Raw genomic sequence first — 20585 nt, 5'->3', positions numbered from 1 at the left:
TTTTTTGTATTTTTAGTAGAGACGGGGTTTCACCATGTTAGCCAGGATGGTCTCGATCTCCTGACCTCGTGATCCACCCGCCTCGGCCTCCCAAAGTGCTGGGATTACAGGCTTGAGCCACCGCGCCCGGCCGAGAGTCCACATTTTCTAAGAACCCCTGTGAAAGCACCACAAAGAACTAATTCTTCCCTGGCTCCCCCTCACCCAGCCCAGGCACTGAGCCCTCTGCACACCTAGAAACCGAACCAGCCCTCCAGGTGCCTGGCCTGGCCTCAGGGTAGAACCGGTCACATTGCAGGGACAGAGGATGTGGCAGTGCTTGGGGACAGTGGTGGCCCTGCCAGACCCTGCCTACGGCCTCTCCAGCAGGCTCTTGTCAACCTCTGCTTTTCTAATGCAAAAGTCGCACTGGGTGAGAAGGGCGGGGACAGTGGCTAACTGTAGTCCCCATTAAATATGGAGGGGGAGAAGTGACTGGCAAAGAGGGGGTGGCCCTCTCGATCTGGGCACCAGAGAGCACCAGGAAGGGCCCACCCGGGTGAAGCCCAACTCCAGTACAGACTGCAGAGCCTAGGGCCTGCTCCCCACCAGGGCTGCTGGCACTCCCCAGGCTGCGTCTGCATCCCCTTCCCAGTGGCAACAGAGAGGTACTGCTGTGTGGACGACAGAGATGTGGGGTGTCATGCGGCAGCAGACTGGGAGCCCACAGGCACTCCCTGACCGCTCAGAGAGGCTTTCTTCTGTGGCTTTCTAAGTGTGGCTGGCTGAATAATGGAACTGCAAGGCATCCATGTGCTGACCCTTGGGACCTGTGAGTGTGACACCTTCCACGGTGAAAAGGACTTTGCAGATGGGACTGAGCTAAGGATCTTGAGGTGGGGGAGCACCCTGGCTCTCCGGGTGGTCCGATGTCGTTCCGCGGGTCCTCAGAACAGCAAAGCAGAGGGACATTTGGTTAGAGCAGAGGAAAGTGAGGAGACCAGAGACCAGAGACAGAGGCTGGAGTGATGCAGCCCAAGCCAAGGGATGCGGGCGGCCTCTAGATGCTGTAGAAGGCGGGAAACGGGTTCTCCCCTGGGGCCGAGTCAAAGGATGCGGGCGGCCTCTAGACACTGGAAAAAGCGGGAAATAGATTCTCCCCTGAGGCCTCCAGATGGAGCTGGCCCTGCCTGCACCTGGGTTTTAGCCCCTTAATGGGCATTTTAGACCCCTGGCCTCCAGAACTGTGAGAGAATAAATGTGTGTTGTTTTCAGCCACTAGCTCTGTGGTCATTTGTTACAGGAGCCTCAGGATGCTAACACAATGCGGGGAATGTTTCTTTAGCTTATGTCTTCAAATGTGTTTTGGAAATCGGTATTAAAAAAATACAATGGGAGAAATGCTTTAATCCGGCTTTTCTTTCACAGCTTTAGTATGTAAGTGAGCTGGACCTTTGCTACAGCTTGCCTGTGACTGCAGAATTTCTACTATCAGAAGCATGCTCCTAAGACCAGGGTTCACCTGTGCATAAGAACAGGGCCCAGGTTTCCAACAGGAATGCTCAAAAATACCAAGAGCAAAGCCCTCAGTCCAGAAACCAGGAGACTACGTGCGAAGAGAGACGGCCCAGCCCACTCCTCAAGGACTCGCCTTCCCGTCCGTCCCCACCACTGAATCTGCCGCGCTTGGGCAACGTTTCCTGCACAGCCACGCAGCTCCTGGCGCGGCCTCTGTGACAGGAGACCCTGATTTCCCCAAAGACTGACAGCTCCCATCTCCAAAGCCAAAAGCCCATGGGAAGGGGGAAGAAGCGTGTGGCGGGCGTTCTTCGGCTCGAAGGTTTGGAAGGGACAGAGGACGGCAACCAGGCAGTCCCGGGAGCCTGTGCTGAGGCTGGGCAACAGCTCCCGGAAAAGCCGTGGCTGTCATGTGCTGACCTGCCCGACGCCGTCCCTGAAGGGCGCGGTGCTCGGACAGGGCCCTTTCAGCGCTGTCAGAGGAACAATGGGTCCTCACTGACCCTCCCTCCGCACGCGCCCCAAGCTGTCCACCTGCCAGCCCGGAGGAGCCAGCTCTTGAGCGGCTGGGAATGGACCAGCAGGAGGGAGGAACTGCTTTAGCCAGCTGTCTTTTCATGACTTTCTGGGCACTCAGGAACAGTGAGGTGTCATGAAACTCACACCCCTGTTGTGCTGTGACGCCAGTGCTGACTGGGAACCCTGCTCAGGCGCCTCAGGGCCGGGTGGTCAGGGGAGTTCAGGGGGGCCCCACCCTGGCTGTCTCCAGGTGTCTGGCTTGTTTCCAAGCACTCCCCCAGGCACATGCTGGGCCTCCATGACAAATCCCTCCTTGCCCAAGAGTCCCCAGGGAGCATGTGAACACGGGCTGGTGGCATCGCCGGTGAGGACATGCGCTGAAGGTGTCCAGGCTGGGTCCCAGCAGAGCAAGGGCAAATGCTGTGTGGCCACCATGCCAGCCCCCACGCAGGTGAGCAGACTGCTGGCTGAACTGTCTCCTTTCCTAGGCTTTCTCAGAATTAGCAAGGGCACAGTGTGGGGCCGGGTGATGGAAGAAAAATGAACACAGGCTGCCCTCCCTGGGCCCTGGCAGCCTTTGACCAGGCCCAAGAAGCTTGCACTAAGAAAACTGGAAAACAGGAGTGTCTGGGCATTCTGTGTGAATTTCATGGAGACAAATCGCGCAGCAGAAGGGCGTGAATCTGACCACGAGGGTGGGAGGAAATGGAAAAATCACACAGTAATGGCTCAAAGAATGTCACCACTCCCCAAAACCCAAACCCAAACCCAAACCCAAACCGCAGCAGAGCCCAGGGGATGCCAGCTTCTCCTCCCCTCCCACAGGCCCCACCCACCCGGTCCCTGGTCCCCAGGGCCCTTGGGGCAGTCACCTACCGATGGCCAGCCGCTCCAGGCGCTTGCCGTGCTCTGGCGGGATGGCGTACCTGCGAGAGAAGGGAGGCACGTCAGAGGCAAGGTCAATGGGGGCCACGTGTCGGGGTGTCCCTGGTGGGACCTGCCTTGGGGAGACACAGACAGTGCCCAGGGCAGAAACAAAGTACAGTCGTGGTCAGGGCTGTGTGCAGGGGATGGCTGGGGGCGGGGGCTTTCAGGATGGAATCCATAAGGAAGCGAGGGAGGCGGGTGGAGGAGCGGGGAGTGAGGACCATGGCTCGGTGGCTTGTGACACACTCAGAAAGCCAGGAGTGTGGACGCTCCCGGTTAAGCGGCATTACACTTCGAGGAGGCTGAAAAGGCAAAAGATAAAAGAAAGTACTGGAACTGCGGGTGGCGAGCGGGTCCTGGGGGGCCGAGTCTGGAATAGGAAGCATCTGGGGCACCTGGAGCTGCCAGCCTGGTCTCCAGGCCCACGTCACCCGTTTCCTGGTGCTGGGAGCCAACAGGGAAAAAGCAGCTTTGGGAATGAGAAAAGCTGCATTTGTCACCAACTTTGTAAGTTTTATTTTTACACATTTTACATTTGAAAGATCACCAAGGCTACATCATGAATAAGAAAGACGTAAGATAAAGTTTGTAAACAGAGGAAGCGAAGTGGGGGGGGCGTCCCGCTCATGCCGCACCTGGAAGCTGGGACTCTCTTCCCATGAGGGAAGGTGGGCACCAGGAGCTGCAGCCTTGAGGGGGAGTGAGAAGGCCCAACGCCAACAGGGACACCACCCAGCCCACCCCAGGCCTCCAGCAAAACGAAAACCTCATTTCCAAGCGAAGGGGACCGGACGAGGACGGGGCCTCGGGGACTTGAGGATGCACAGCTGAGTGCCGGCTGAGGTTGGTCAAGTCCCGTCCCCGACCCCCGCTACAGAGTAACAAGGCCAACAGCTCCCGTTCTAGAACAGTCACACAGATAAAAGGACACGTGACGTGGTCTCTCCCCCAGACCCTCCCAGGGCAGAAGCAAGACAAAGAAATGTTCAGAGGATGGGAGACAGCCCCCGCTCCGCTACAGCCCCTTCCAACTGAAAGGCCACTTTTGTTTTTTAACGAAATAAAGAAGCCAGGCGCGGTGGCTCATGCATGTCATCCCAGCACTTTGGGAGGCCGAGGCAGGCGGATCATCTGAGGTCAGGAGTTTAAGACCAGCCTGGCCAACATGGTGAAACCCCTCCTCTACCAAAAATACAAAAATTAGCTGGGCCTGGTGGCAGTGGCCTGTAATACCAGTTACTCGGGAGGCTGAGGCAAGAGAATTTTTTGAACCTGGGAGGCAAAGAAGCAGTGAGCCAAGATGGCGCCACTGCACTCCGGCCTGGGCAACAGAGTGAGACTCTGTCTCAAAAAAAAAAAAAAAAAAAGGCCGGTGTGGTGGCTCACGCCTGTAATCCCAGCACTTTGGGGGGCCAAGGTGGGTGGATCACGAGGTCAGGAGTTTGAGACCCGCCTGACCAACACGGTGAAACCCCATCTCTACTTAAAATACAAAAATTAGCCGGGCGTGGTGGCGGGCGCCTGTAATCCCAGCTACTCAGGAGTCTGAGGCAGGAGAATCGCTTGGATCCAGGAGGTGGAGGTTGCAGTGAACCGAGATCGCACCATGGCACTCCAGCCTGGGCAACAGAGCGAGACTGTCTCAAAAAAATTTAAAAAAATAAAAATAAAAATAAATAAGGAGGGGGCAGGAGCTGGAGATGAGGCAAACATCACAGAGTTTCTGCTCTAACAAGACACAAGTAATTAATTTCTGGGCATGCTCCCAGGGTCCCTGGCCGAGGCGACCCCAGCACCTTCAACTCTGTCATCCTCAGAGAGTCTTCCATTGTCTGGACAGAGGTGCGTTCCTCTTTTTTAAATGGGCTTTTATCGTTTACATAAAGATAAGAAAAGTTAATCCCAATCCAAAGCCCCTTTGTGGGATTAAAGACCCTTCCACACAGGGAATAAAACCCTCCGCTCCTTCTGGGAAGATGCCGGGGACGGGAAGGAACTAATTTATGGCTCCAAGGCTGCGATGATTAATGCCGTATCCCCAGCCTACAATGCTGCTCCACTTAATTACTGCCTGTAATTGGGAGTTGTAAAGATAAGATTAATTGAATCTGGCGAATGTTAAAAGTTTAATACATTGGAACGTGGCTCCGGCGTTATCAGAAAGCACAGACTGCAGGACGCCGGCCCGGCGTCCAGAGGAGCGGCCCCCAGAGAAATCACAAAGGACTCTTGGACAGGAGGCCGGACAGCCGGACACAGAGACTTCCGGGCTCCGCCACTGCCAGCGCCCAACAGCGAGCTGCACCTCCCACCGCCCAGAACAACCCAGCAACGGCCTCGGGGACCAGAAGACCTGATGCTGGCAGATCCGCCTCCCAGCCACCCCCAAGGACGCAGGTGGAAGAAAAACCTCAGTTTCCAAGAGAAAGTGCCAGGACAGGGCTCTAAGGACACACAGAGCTGAGCGAGGCTGGAGGCACCATGCTTCGTCCACACCAGGCTGAAGGCATGCTCAGGTTCACTTAGGGGAGCAACCCCAGGATGGGGGACTAGAATTGGCCTCCGGGCCTGCTTCTCACACCAAGGCTCTCTGGGTGTCCTGAAAAGCCCAGTTCAAAGGACAGGGTTGCAACGGCACCGGTGGGCAGGCCGGGGAGCTGGCGGATTGAAGCAGACACAAGACAGAGACCCACAGTCACCACAGGAGAAGAGATTCAGGGAGGCTTCGGGCCTCCCAGAGGGGCGTCTCAGCAGGGTCCTCCGCCCAGGCCCCCAAAGAGCGAAGGACGCATAGCCCCCTCCTTGTAGTCCCTGCTCGGGGCCATGCTGGGGCATCCCTGACATTTGGCCTTGGCTCTGGAGGAAAAAACAAACAGGCAGAAGCAGCTATTTGGGTTGGAAATGTTTGTTCACTAAAGCTCGAGGCAGGGGAGCATCTGTCTGGCTATCAGTGAGCAACTTCTCGGGCTGTAAAACCAAGTCAGGCTTATCGGCCACCGACATGGGGAGGCAGTTTGTCTCGCTCCCTGGGAGCTCGGTTCCCATCGCAAGGCCAAACTTCATGGCCAAAATCAATCAGCTTTGCCTGCCTGCGACCCCAAGAGGTCTCTTTCTGGACACGACAGCCCAGTGTACCCGGGCAGCACGGGGCTCTTGCATGCTTTCTGGACAGACGGCTGCCCAGGCCCTCCGGCTCCCGTGCAGGGGCCACTGGTCCCCAGGTGGGTCTGCTCCGAGCCTTCCTCTTCCGTCCAGCTCTGAGATGCTACCAGCTCCATGTCCTGCACGGGCCCTGCCCACAAGCCCCCGGCATTCCCTCCCTCCCCTCCCTCCCCCATGCCAGCACCACCTCCTGCTGACACAAAGGCCCCCACACCAGCCTCTGTCCTCTGACTCCATCAACCTCCCTGGGCCCCCGCAAGGGCTGGCCACTTCTCACCCGCTAGAGCCCTGGAGGCCAGGTCAGTGCACGTGTCCCTCCTTTCTGGCATCTTCAGAGCACATCCCCAGGACTGGGGCTGTGGGTGGCTGGCCCTCTGCAGCCATCAGCTCTCCCTAAGCCAGGGGCAGGTCGTGGAGGGTCTGTGGCCCAGCGCACAGGGATTGCTGGAAGAAGCTGCAGAGGTCAAGACAAAGGAACCAGGAAGAGCAACTCCTGGAACCTGGCGGGTCTGTGCAAGGCAGAACAGGCCACAGGGCTTCAGACGGCAGAGTCAGAAATGTTAAGGGGATGGGAGACTCAGCTCAATGCAGTGAGGATTCTTCCAGCAAGCGAAGCTCTCTGAGCACAGAGCAGGCGCCTTGGGGTGTCTGGGTGGGGGCTGAAGACAGTGCCGTTGAGGAGGCTGCCAGGGGAACCTTCGGGAGGGAGGGGCGGCCTGTACAGGTGCCTCAGGTGCCCCACCGCAGGCCCCTGGCCTTTCCTGGAGGAATGTGGTTCTAAATCGGGGCAAATGCAATAAGCAAGTGCCCCTCTGAGGACTCACATCGGCCGGGACGTGGGACCCAGGAACTAGGACCCAGGCATCGACATTTCTCTGCGCCTCTGTCCACAGCACCCCCCGCCGGGTCTCCATCTCCATGTTCTCAAAGCCCTGCCTGCCTGCCCCGCACCCACTCCTTCTGTTCTAGAACGCTCTGCACAAGCCCTTCTGGAAGACGGTAAACCACAAAGTCAAAGAAACTCAGCTCCGCATCTCCAGCCTGGGCTCTGGAGCCATCTACCTGGCAACCACTCCTGGTGCCCGGCGCTGGCCGCGGAGGGCTCCACAAGCTCCGTAAGAGCCACACGTGGTGGTGACTGGCAGGCCGAGAAACAAACCCAGGCATCGGACGCCCTTTCAGACAGTCAGTCATGTGCAAGCCAAAGCAGCATGGGTGAGAAAATAAAACAATAGGAGAGACAAACACCAGGATGTGGCCCCCCTGGAGCTGGGGACACAAGACACACGAGGTCACACGATGGTGAACAAACAAAATGACGGCCCAGGCCGGGCGCGGTGGCTCAAGCCTGTAATCCCAGCACTTTGGGAGGCCGAGGCGGGTGGATCACAAGGTCAGGAGATCGAGACTATCCTGGCTAACATGGTGAAACCCCGTCTCTACTAAAAATACAAAAAACTAGCCGGGCGCGGTAGCGGGCGCCTGTAGTCTCAGCTACTTGGGAGGCTGAGGCGGGAGAATGGCGTGAACCCGGGGGGCGGAGCTTGCAGTGAGCCGAGATCGCGCCACTGCACTCCAGCCTGGGAGACACAGTGAGACTCCGTCTCAAAAAAAAAAATAAACAAAATGACGGCCCAGCAGTGTACCAGCTCCTAGACCCGTGGGAAGACACATGTGAGGCGGCACAGTGACCCACCAAGGAGGACACGAGTTCCAGAAGGAAGGACACCCTGCCGCAGGGAAAGTGGGTGTGCAGGCACGGGCAGGGGAGCAGCCCCCAGACCCTCTGCCTTCCCAGGTTTCTCTTTTATACTTTGAGGTGCTTTGAGTAGTGAATGTCACCAACCTTACACTTACTGCCACCCAAGAAAGGCAAAGCTAAAAGCCTCAAAGCCACCCACAGACAAGAGGGGGTCGGGTCACCTCTCAGGAGCTGGGACCCAGAAGCAGAGAGCAACTGAGGTTGTGGGCCCTGCGGCCTGACATGCACAAGTCTGACCAGTGTCCAAAGACGCTGGTCACACGGGAGGTCAGGATTGTAGCAAGGACCGGGCCCTGACGTGGGCAGCAGTGAGTCGCATGTTCCTGTTTCAGTGCGGAGGCCACAAGGTGGGGACGCCCCACCAGGCTCAGCCAGTGTGCTGAGATCCGGCCTGTCCGGGAAGGCGGCAGAGCTGTCCGGGGCCCTGACAGCCTTGCTTCTGCTTGTGCAACTCCCCAGGGGCTCCTGGCGAGGGGTGGGCGAAGCTTTGCCATGGGCCCCAGCAGAAGCCCCCGGCCTTGCAGAGGAGGGGATGGATGGCGAGCAGCTCATGAGACGGAGCTGGAGCTGGAGCTGGAGCCAGAGCCAGGGAATCAAAGCAAAGGCGTTCTCTGCAGGCAGGTGCTCACCTCCAGCCAGGGAACGGGCCGCTGTCATCTCGCCGCCACGCCGGCCCGGGAAAGAGTCTTCCTGGCCGCTGCAGAGGATGCTATTAATAGTGTAATTTTCTTGGTGTTTTGTTTATTCCCCCGGAATGGCTTGATGGATGTGAATAATTATCAGACTATAAAAGCCAGCAAATGTGCTATTTTCTATCGCTCTAAATCATCAAACAAATAAAGTGTGAAACAGCATTTTTGAATATAATTTTCCCCTCTAATGGCTTAGAATTATTTCAAGAACAATGAAAATAAATAAGCAAATGCCTTTGAGTTAAAAATTAAATGACTGTGTCAGGAAAGGGAACACAGGCCGTCCTGGGCAGCCGGGACCTGCCCGGGAGCCCTTAGCTACGACAACGGTGAGCAGACGGGCTTGGGGCCGCATGGCCCAGGCCACCCCTGGGTGCCATCTCACAGAGCCCCATCTGGCTCCATAAAAGCGTGGCCCTCCCTGGGCTCTGCGAAGCAGGTGCTGTGGCTCCTCCTGGGCTGGGTGATGCTGCGTGGTGGGGCTGCCTGCTTCACCTGTGGGCACTGCCTGCCTGGCTGACGCCCCAGCACCCCCAAGGACCCTGCCTGCCACGGCCGAAGCACACCGCACCTGACCTCGGAACCCAAGGCGGAGGGGGTGGGGGTCCAATATCCTGCCCCCCTCACAGCCTCTGCCTCCCCCAGCCATGGCAGGCAATGCCAGCAGGGCCACTGCCTCTCAGACCAGGCAGGAAACCTGAGATCGGGCAAAGTCTCTAGATGAGGGATGTAATGCTGGCGCCAGCCACACATGTCACCACCATACCTGCCAGCTGCCCCAGGCTCCCTACCTGGGCGGCCCTTCCGCAATGACCAGGTAACTCCCGGCGCCCTCTCCCTCCTGCTGCAAGGGGAATGGGCTCCTTGGAGGTTCTCAAGCCAGGGCTCTGTGGCCCCTCACCTCTGGCAGTGGCCCTTGCCTGGTACCATCTTGCTCGGTCCCTGTGGATGGCTCCGAACCAGGAGACGAGACATCATAGTGGAAGGTTTTCTTTTAAGATTCGTGCACCTTTCTCCCAGGTGACAGCGGCACTTGGAATCCATTCCATGGCCCAGCCTGACAGCTCCTGCCAGCGGAGGCTCTCGGCAACTAGGTGCCAGGGATGAAAACGCTCTCCTCCCTGACCCCCGCTCCCCGCCCCCACCGCCAAGGTACGTGTGCCAAGAGCGGGGGTCTGACCGGGAGCCCTTCAGAGATGTCGGCGCAGCCCAACGCATGCTAGAGGGTGAGGAAGTTAATTTCACAGTGTCTGCACAGGCCTGGGCAGACGGGCCCTCACCATTTAATGTGCTATCGTCACAGACACAGAACCAGGGAGGCAGAGCCCGCGCACACCACGCTGCAAGTACCCGAGACCAGGTGTCAGGTTGGACAGAGGCCACCTGGCAGAGTGAGCCGCCCACGCAAGCCCAGGAAGGCCACGGCAGATCCAAATGCCAGCGGCGCCCCCAGGACCCCAAGTGCCAAGCAGAACAGAAAAGCCATGGCAATCGCCACCCTTGCAACAAAGCCCTACAGTGGCCCTGGCCTGTGACCCAGCAGGACGGCTCTGGCGCACTGCCCTGTGGCTGGCACAGGCCGGGAAGGAGAACAAGCCGGCTACAGGGTGGGCTTCCCGTGAGACCCAACAGAGAGCTGCAGTCTCAGCCCCACACCCACGCGAGCCCCTCGGCCGACATGCAGTCCCGGAGCTGGCTGAAGACGAGCCAGGCCAGGGCGGCTCCTCTGCTCTGCTCCTCAGTGCCGCGCAGTGACCAGGCCAAGGACCCACAGGCCTGTGCGGTGACGCTGTGCTGCGCCATGTCAACCCCGTCCACGGAAACGGCCGAGTTCTCCAAGCACCTTCTATGTATGCTACGGATATTACACCTCAAACAAAGCTGTTCACAGGAAACTGAGGACCTGTCCATCACACTGAGGACACAGGACCAGCAAGCCACAGTCCCTGCCTGAGGTGCTGGGCTTAGTGCCACAGACGCACTTGGCTCTTCGGAGTGTCCTCAGTGTTGTGGAGTCCAGGGTGTCCACCAAGTTAACACAGGCCCCACCAGAAACCCTGAGGAGACCAGGTCACAGATGTCCTCTCTGGAAAAGGCACCAGGCCCAGGTGGTTTTAATGAATCCTACCCAATGACCTTCATCAAAAGGGACAGTGCTCATGTACACACACGGCTGGCAAGCAGCAGGGAAGATCTGATGTTACCGAGCTCGTTTTCTGCATCTGGCATATTTTCCCAATGGATGAATAAATGAACGAATGGGAAACCCTATCACCAACAAAGAACACACAAGAAAATGGTCAGTCAGTCCCATCTGGATGTAAAAATCCTAAACACAGTATTAGTGAGTCAAGCACAGTAGGCTATGGCAAGACCAAGAAGAGTTTATCACCAAGGTTGCAGAGACATTCCAAAAATTAATATGTATCGAAAATTCCAAAGCATTCGGTACAAAATTCTCAGGCAACCAGGACTAGCAGGGACTCTCCCACTATCACCTTCACGGCGAGGCAGGAGAGGACACAATCTGCCCGTCATTACAGCACGCGCCACACTGCATTAGAGACACTAGCCAATGTGATACATCAAGAAAAAGACAAACAGTTTAACAAGCAGAAGGGATAATACAAACTTCTTTTTTTTTTTTTTTTTTTTGAGACGGAGTCGCGCTCTGTCGCCCAGGCTGAAGTGCAGTGGCCAGATCTCAGCTCACTGCTGCAAGCTCTGCCTCCTGGGTTCACGCCATTCTCCCTCCTCAGCCTCCCGAGTAGCTGAGACTACAGGCGCCCGCCACCTCACCCGCCTAGTTTTTTGTATTTTTTAGTAGAGACGGGGTTTCACCATGTTAGCCAGGATGGTCTCCATCTCCTGACCTCGTGATCTGCCCATCTCAGCCTCCCACAGTGCTGGGATTACAGGCTTGAGCCGCTGCGCCCAGCCCAAACTTCTTAAACTCATAATATAAACATCTAAGCAAGGCGTGATGGTGCATGCCTGTGTTCCCAGCTCCTCAGGATGCTGAGGCAGGAGGATCACTTGAGTCCAGGAGGTTGAGGCTGCAGTGAGCCATGACTACACCACTGCATGCACTCCAGCCTGGACAACAGAAGGAGACCCTGACTCTTTAAAAAAAAAAAAAAAAAGGAAAAGAAAAAAAGAAAAAGTTTAATTATAACATAAATTTCTACTTAGGAAATCTAAGCAAACAAACAAACTGGTAAAACTATAGAATTAAACACAGCCCAGCAAGGTGGCAGAATTTAAAAAAAAAAATAAACAAAAAGAGGGTTTCCTCTACAGCAGAAAGAACATTAACAGAACACTCTAAACCCACTAGGGTAAACCTGTCCCTCGTCTAGGGTGGAGGAGCAAGAATTTTCACCACAAACAAGGCCACATACAGACCTGGTAGCGTGCTTACCTGCTGTACTCACAGGCTCTGACCTCGGAAGCCGGCACCCACCTGGGTAAAACCCCTGTACACCCCTGCAACAGTGCATGGGGACAGGCGGAAGGAAGGGCAGGTGCCAGAGCTCACCACGCAGGCGCGAGAAGCAGGAAAGGTATGCTACCCACGGCCACCCCAGGAGGACAGGTCGCCCAGGACAGGCGACCACCCCACAGATCAGTCTGGCAAGATGAAGATGTTAGAAAAAACACCTGCGCAGGCAAGGGAGTGGATCCACAGGCCAGGACACACAGACAGCCCGGGAACTGCCAAGAACACTGAGGTCCCATATTCCGGCTGAGAGAGAGGGAGAGGAGCTGTCACCAACCCCAGCCTGCTGGGAGGGAGAGATCACAGGGGACCGGACAGGGGGCGGGAAAAGGAAAAGTGAGACCCTTTCCCAAAGACTCACGGAAGAAATGGGAGTCCCAGAGCAGGTGTAGGCCCCATGGGGAAGGCTCCAGCCCTGGCATTCTGCGGGGCTGGCCCTGCTCCCCCAGACACCAGCGCTGCAGAAATGGAGCCAGGCCTGGGCTGCACAGCTCCCCCTGAGGTGACGACAGAACGCCTCCAATGTCTCATGGAAAGCTACCCTATTTCTTCCTTCCTTTTTTTTTTTTTTGAGACAGGGTCTTTGCTGCAGCCTCAAATTCTCAAGCTCAAGCAATACTCCCTCCTCAGCCTCCCATGTAGCTCAAAGATGACAGGTGTGCACCACCACACCTAATTTTTTCTTCTTTTCTTGTAGAGATGGAGTCTCGCAGCGTTGCCCAGGCTGGTCTCGAGCTCCAGTGGCTGGCTCAAGCAATCCTCCGGCCTCAGCCGCCCAAACCTCTGGAATTACAGGCATCAGCCAACCTGCCTACTTCTACTGGAAAAATCCTCTTCCATGGAACCTTGTCCTGGGGAGAGGCCGCCTCCCTCATTTGTCCCCAGCACAGGGGCCCCTTTATGTAACAGATACTAACACTTGCTCGGGAGATAGGATCTGCCAGGGACCAGGGAGGCTTGTTCCCAGGAAACAGCCTTATTGGGCTGCAGCGGCTTTATCTTTAATGGATCGTTTTACGGGACAATAGATGATGGAATTTGGTATCTTAAACCAGCAGTGTCAATGATTTCAAATAATGACATTTTTATTGAGACACACAGGAGACCAACAGAGTCCTGGGAGCGTTGGCTCAGGGAAGATGGGGAGCCTCGCACGGGGAGAGCCGCCCACAGGAATGCCAGACAAACAGGAGCCGCAGGTGGGAGGAGACACAGAGCTCTCAGCTCTCGCAGGGCCAGCCAGAAGCCCTCATTCCTGGCACGGTGGCCGTGGGTGGCCCGCCCTGCTCTCCTAGGCCACGAGGTGTCACCATACTGGCCCTCAGGAACCTGGGCTGGGTCAGCACCCCGAGGAACCGTGCAAACTTCACACACCACCAGCCCACTTTAATTAGGAGCAGACTGCCCGAGGCAAGCCGTGTCGCGCCTGTAATTAAAGGCCGGATTGGAGGCATCTGATCCCCAGCCCTGATTTATTTTAGGCCCACAAATTATTTTTATTATATGACAAGGCCAAAAATGCAAAGTCATGTGTGAGTTGTTTGCGATGTTTTTCCTGCAGCCTTGCCAGGAAAGCTGTGGGAGTGCCCGTCACAGGGGAGGGCGTGCAGGGCAGGTGCCCAGCGACAGAGTGGTGGCTGTCAGGTTTGGACACAGTGCCAGGGACACAGGGCTACTGACACACAGCAACCTCCCTCAAGTGCCCGCTGTCAAACCAGCCTGAATTTCTGCTCATCAACAACCAGGAGGCAGCCCCCACCATGCCCAGACCCACGGCCCTCCTCCAGCGTTACTCAACCTGGGTGGGGTCTTGTTGAGATGGAGTCTCACTCTGTCGCCCAGGCTGGAGTGCAGTGGCGCAATCTCGGCTCACTGCAACCTCCACCTCCCAGGTTCAAGTGATTCTCTTGCCTCAGCCTCCTGAGTAGCTGGGACTACAGGTGCCCACCACCACGCCCGGCTAAGTTTTGTATGTATAGTAGAGACGGGGTTTCACTACATTGGTCAGGCTGGTCTCAAACTCTGACCTCAAGTGATCCGCCCACCTCGGCCTCCCAAAGTGCTGGGATTACAGGCATGAGCCACCGTGCCCGGCCCATGGCTCCCTTTTGTCCAGAGCAGTGAGGGATCACCCAGCCAAGATCAGCACCCACATGAGCCCAGCCCCATGGGGCCTCGACACTGGCCCAAGGAGGTGCTGGACTGGTGGCAGCTCTGAGGTCCTGAAAGGCTGTGGGGAGGAGGCAGCAGAGAATTTGAGAAGCTGCTCTGGCACCAAGCTCTGCAGAAGGCCAGCTGGGCACCAGGGCCGACGCGCCCATGGCAGGAGTGAGCCACACGCAGGCGTCCCGGAGAGGCAGTGGGGCGTGAGGCCCTGGTGGGAGTCTGAGTCTCTGTGTGCAGAGCACGGTCTGGACACCTGCAGGCTGTGGAGGCTCGCGTCTATTAAAACGCTCTGATGCCTCTAGGCTTACATTTATTTCACCACCGGCGTCCACAGACACGCAGCACCCACTGAACCTCATGAGGAAACACGGTGACAGCCAGGCCCCTGGAGAACCAGATGGCCCGGGGCATCCTAAATGGCACGCTTAACGATGTAACCAGCTTTGGAGAGCACGGGAGTGAAACTGTCTCACACACAGGCCGACGGCCATGGGAGTACACACTTCTGTTCCTATGACCTAAGTCTCAGCCTGTGCCCACCACAGGCAGAGGCCGCAGGAAGATACCGGGTCCCTCCCTGGGCCTCGGGGACCGGGGCTGGGCTCTGGACCTCCGAGGTGGTTTGGCTCACGCACAGGTTAAGTCTGCTCGGCTCGCAATCAGGTCAGGGAGAGCAGGCGACCCGAGCCCTCGGCAGGAGGCTGCTGAATGAGGGCCATTAGCATCGCTGTCATCGGCCCCATCCTGCGCCCGCCCCGTTTCATCGGAAGGCAGCCAGCGCTCCGTCCCCTGCTGCTGGGGAGGAAGTGTGGAGGGGAGGAAGCCGTGCGCTGCCCGATTTTTAAGCAAAGATAACGAAAGCGCTCTCCTCCCGCAGATTTGCAGCCATCTCCCTTCTGGGGAGCTGAACCCCGCCGGCAGCAGCCTTGCTGAAGGGAGAGAAATTTGCCATGGAAACTAGGCCCTGCACTCAGAACCCAAACCTCTGATGCCTACGGAGACTGGGTGGGCGGGCGACTCCGGGTCAGGGCCAGCCTTACCGGCTGCGGTAGGAGGGACGCGTGGGCGCACACAGACCCCCACAGCCTGAATAAACTCCTCATCCAAACAGTGCCTGGCGGGATTATCTGAAGATGGGAATTCACGCCCAGTGATGACATTTCAAACAGAACTAACAGTTTCTTAAAGTGGTGGGCAGGGACAGGATGCTGGTGACTCGCCTGGCACACCACAGCCTAGAAGCAGGCGCCGGGTTTGTTTGGCTCCTGCCTCCCTAAAGCAAAAATCCTGCGGCCTCACAAGCAACACGAGCCAGCGTGTGCACTGCCACTCCAACCCGAAGCGCCTGCTTTGAACAAAAGACTCCAAAATGAAGGCCATCTGCTCCTGCCAGACCAAGCCAGTGGGTGAGTGAGGGGCCGCATTCAGGACTCAGCACACGACGTGGGGCAGGGGCTAGTCAGACAGTGTGAGGCTAAGGCGGCCCCTGCAAGGTCCAGAGCCAGCCCCGGCTCCCACCACACCCAGGCCCCCTGGCCTGACAGCCCACTCCCACAACCACTCCATTCTCCTGGAACATGGCCAAGAGTAGTAGCTCCCCTACTTAGGAATCTTCTGTGCCCACCTCATGCCTCTGCTCCTGAGCTGGTCATCCATCCTCCCCTCACCAGGCTCCCCTCCTCCCTCAGTCCTCAGAGACCCCCGGTCTCCCTGCCTCCATCCCAAGGGCTCCCAGGCCTGGCACTGCTCTGGGGGTTAGGCGTGGGGTGTCTGGCTGCCCAGCCACACCAAAGGCCCTTCCCAATGGCATCTGCTCCTGACACAGCTCATGCTGGGCCCTGAGCAGGCATGAGCACTCCGTCAGGGCTTGAGCAGACCCATCTCTTCAACCTCGAGACCCTGTTGGCTGAGACCCTGCAGGGCACCCAGCCCCCACATGGCAGGAAAGAGAAGGCTTACCCGCCCTTTCCCAGCTGGACATATGGTCAGACTACATTTCCCAGGCTCCCTTGATGCAAGGTGTGGCCACGTGACTGGGTGCTGGCCAATGAGGTGTGGGCAGAAGTGGTGGGCCCTGCCCTCAGACATGGCCCTCTAAGCAGCCTATCAATCCCTCTTCCCTCACCTGCACAGCAGCACCCAGGGCGACCTTGGACACCACACACGCTGGCCTCAGTCCCTGCATCCCTGCACCATCTCCATCTCCCACAACAAACTGTCACCTTCAAGTCTGGCTAAGCAGGGCTTAATATGGTGACTCCATTAGAAACGGGTCCTTCCTCACCCAGACCACCCTCACCAACTGGGACACACCCTGTCCTTAAGGCAGCACAACGTCCTGGCACCTACTCCCAGGACCTGCCGCCCTCCTGATCCCACAGGGCAACGCTTCAAGGGCAGGTCAGACGTCTCCTCAATCTGTGCCTTGTCCGAACAAGGACGTGGAGCCAGGGCACAAGTCAAAGGGTTACTCCAGGCAAAGCTGCCACATGAGGAACAGAACATGATAAATGCAGCCCCAGCCACAGTTATGGACAGCAAGGCTTACGATCAAAACGAATTTCTTACATGAGCAGTAGGTGAAGAGATGATAGGTCTTTCGCAGAAGCCTTATGCTGGAAACAGTCCAAATGTCCGTCCACGGCAGAATGGAAAAGTCGACTGAAGTCCAGCCATACAGTGGGGAATCGCACAGCCGTGACAATGAGTGCGCGGCCACCACACACAGCCGGACGAATCTTACATACAGACCACTGAGCAGAAAGGCAAGGAAATCAGCCCATTTGTAAGACCTTCCAATGCAGCCAACACACAGCTTCACTGCCCGGGCCACAGGCACACGCGGCCTGGCGAAGGGGAGAGGCAAGGGCACCGCCAGCACAGCTGGGAGGAAGCCACCACTACAGCATGCAGAGGGGGCTGGGAAAAGGAGGCACAGATGGGGGCCGTCCTGACATTGGGGTACACAGGGGGCAGCCGTAGAGTCATTTGCTAACACGTGCACACACATGTGCGTGCATATATATATCCGGTACTTACATACTTTATATCCATTTCTGTACCAAATCATGTTTCACAGCAAGAATGCCTACAAAAGGGAAGCCCTGGGACAGGCAGAGCTCTAGATACCCCAGGACTCCCTGCCCCAGGGCTCTCATACTCCTCGTGTGACACATGCCTCATGCTGCTGCCGTGAGGGCCTCGAAGATGTGATAAAGGTCCCCATCATTTCTTAAGCACTTTGGGAGGCCGAGACGGGCGGATCACGAGGTCAGGAGATCGAGACCATCCTGGCTAACACGGTGAAACCCCGTCTCTATTAAGAAATACAAAAAACTAGCCGGGCGAGGTGGCGGGCGCCTGTAGTCCCAGTTACTCGGGAGGCTGAGGCAGGAGAATGGCGTGAACCCGGGAGGCGGAGCTTGCAGTGAGCTGAGATCCGGCCACTGCACTCCAGCCTGGGTGACAGAGCGAGACTCCGTCTCAAAAAAAAAAAAAAAAAAAAAAAAGAAAGAGAGGTGGCCGGGCACAGTGACACACATCTGTAATCCCAGCACTTTGGGAGGCCGAGGCGGGCAGATTACCTGAGGTCAGGAATTCGAGACCAGCCTGGCCAACATGGTGAAACCCCACCTCTCCTAAAAATACAAAAATCAGCCAAACGTGGCGGCGCACACCTGTAATCTCAGCCACTCACGAGGCTGAGGCAGGAGAATCACCTGAACCCGGGAGGTGAAGGTTGAGGTGAGCCGAGATCATACCACGGCACTCTAGCCTAGGCAACAGAGTGAGACTCCGTCTCAAAAAAAAAAGGGAGATGATCCAGGCGGGCCCGACATTCAAAGACGACAGCATGGAAAGGGGGGAAAGTGCCACTCTGCAGTGGAGACACTGGACATCCACACCCAAGCCGGGGAACCAGGGCCAACACCAGCAGTGACGTCATGCTGAAGGCTGCACCTTTGACCCATGGTAGGATGTGATGGGAGGGCCCTTCACCCCTGTGGTCTTCCTCTGTAAAACCCATCAACCCAGTCTAACCACAAAGACAAACATCAGACATGCTGATTAGGGGACATATGGATTAGGAGACGTTCTATAAACCCCCTGGCCAGCCCCCCTTCAACACTGTCCAGGGCATCAAACACACTGTCATAGCTCAGGGCCCTACAGAGACGGAACAACGTCATGTGGGACCCGGATGGGTACAGGGGACAGAAGAGACAATGGGGGAAGACAGAGGAAATCTGGAGCATGCATCTTAGTTGATAGCGCATCGGTGTGGGCCCATCAATGACCACAAGTGTGCCACACTGACAGAACACGCTCCTAACAGGGAGCCTGGTGGGGAGCTCTGTGCTTACTACCTTCCCACTTTTTCAGTGACTCGAAAACAGGTCTAATAAAGATCTATTTAAAGAGACAGAAAGGGGGAGAATACCTCACCAAAAAGTGGACGAAAAACACAAGCACAAGCCTGGGATGAGAATGAGAGGAGGCACCTGCCCGACACTGGCCTGCTGCGGGGCGCCCTCCCGGCTCCCACCACGGCCACCGCCCGACACTGGCCTGCTGCGGGGCGCCCTCCCGGCTCCCACCACGGCCACCGCCCGACACTCGCCTGCTGCGGGGCGCCCTCCCGGCTCCCACCACGGCCACTGCCCGACACTCGCCTGCTGCGGGGTGCCCTCCCGGCCCCCATCCTGGCCACCACCTCTGCTCACCAAGAAGCCAGTTTCCCAAATCCATGGGCAACGGTGCCTGCTGTCCAGACGCACAGCAGGGCACCTGACCATCTGAACACCGGGAAGTCCCCCGACTCAGCAGCACGGCTTGGAGTGCGATTTTCACACAGCAAAAGGTGATAGGAAAATTGCTCTGTCGTCCCTGAACAAACACCGAGTGTCTCTGTATCTGTCCCTGCCAGCTCTCAGCAAGAGCCAGGAGCCAGCCTGCTGGGACAGATCCCACTGATGGGTATGGTGGGAGCCCCAGCGAGTGGCCCCATATGCCCTGGGTTTCCCGGTCACCCTGGCCCAGAGGTGTTCTCCCAGTCCTTGGGGACACCATCACGAGACACAGCTGAGGGCCCTGCCTGGCCTGGGGGCACAATTGGGCGTGATTGCTTAATAGGAGTGAGGTTGGTAGGAGGCTGATCAGGCCAGCGGGAGGGGCTGTGATTCCGGCACCTGTGCCCCACGCGCCAGGCGCACAGATGCAATCCCAGCCTCGCTGTGGACGCCCCAGTGTGAGGCTGAAAGGTCTTTGCAGCATCAGGAGTTAATTTTTTGAACGCCAAAACCAGCTTCTGGTGCTCCATTCACTCCCCAATCTTGATAAGCAGGTCTGGGCTGATGGCGTCAGGCTGACAGAGTGGTGGTGACAAGAACAAGGCAGAGTGCTCGAAGATGAGGGCCCGGGAGGGGAACAGGCCAGGGAAAACACAGCTGCCATCCATAGCTCCCATGTGCCGGCCCTCCTGGCTGTGGCCTGGACCACTTATCCAAGCACGGCACCACACGCCACGCTCCAGGCCGCATGGCTGCAATGCGCTGCTGGCAGCTCAGTTCCTGGCCCAGGTTCTTGCAGCTAAGTGTTACCCACTTAGTCCAGCTCTCAGTTGTGCAGCAGAATCCCAGGCCTCGTCTTCTGGGCATAGTCCCAGGGGGCCAGACTCCCTCCCAGACAACCTATGTGACCGGAGACCCTTGTTTCTCTAACACATGCACATGTGTACATACACACACACACACACACACATTTTCTTTCTTTCTTGCTCTCTCTCTCGGGGAACTGAGCATCACAGTTCACTGGATCTGAGCAGGTTCCAAGATATGGGACTTCCAGTTTTAAAACTGAGAAAGGGTTGGGCTCACACCTGCAATCCCAATACTTTGGGAGGCCGAGGCAGGAGCATTATTTGATCCCAGGAGTTCCAGACCAGCCCAGGCAACATGCGGAGACTCCGTCTCTACAAAAAAAATTTTAAAATTTGCCAGTTGTGGTGGCATGTGCCTGTGGTCCCAGCTACTTAGGAGGCTGAGGCAGGACCACCACCTGAGCCCAGGAGGTGGAGGTTGCAGTGAGCTGTGATCACACCACTGCACTCCAGCCTGGGTGACAGAGCAGGACTCCATCTAAAATAAAATAAAGCTAGAGAGCTGAGCTGGTCACTCAGACCCACTCACACACACTTTCAGGCACATGGTCAGGCACACACAGAAATAAAGAACCGCTGCACTGATGCTATGGCCACAGTCACCATCAGAAGCAGAGGATCGGGACAGGTGACCACAAAGGAGCTTCCTGCCTGCCCACGGCCACGTTCCTCAAACAGGGAAGCTGGGCACCAGGTGTGCCT

The 20585-nt window shown here is 57.1% G+C and overlaps 1 protein-coding gene across 1 annotated transcript in view; it reads right to left on the bottom strand.

Moving 5' to 3' along the window:
• The window catches only part of KDM4B (lysine demethylase 4B), a 185933-nt gene that overhangs the window by 82804 nt on the left and 82544 nt on the right, over window positions 1-20585 (bottom strand). The window contains exon 7 of the mRNA XM_025367477.1: window positions 2893-2942. Within this exon, the coding sequence (XP_025223262.1) occupies window positions 2893-2942 (50 nt within the window). The remainder of the gene's footprint in view (window positions 1-2892; window positions 2943-20585) is intronic.

Source organism: Theropithecus gelada, chromosome 19 (assembly GCF_003255815.1).
Source record: "Theropithecus gelada isolate Dixy chromosome 19, Tgel_1.0, whole genome shotgun sequence".
In the NCBI taxonomy this organism is placed as follows: Eukaryota; Metazoa; Chordata; class Mammalia; order Primates; family Cercopithecidae; genus Theropithecus; species Theropithecus gelada.
This window is presented reverse-complemented; position numbering and strand designations above follow the sequence as displayed.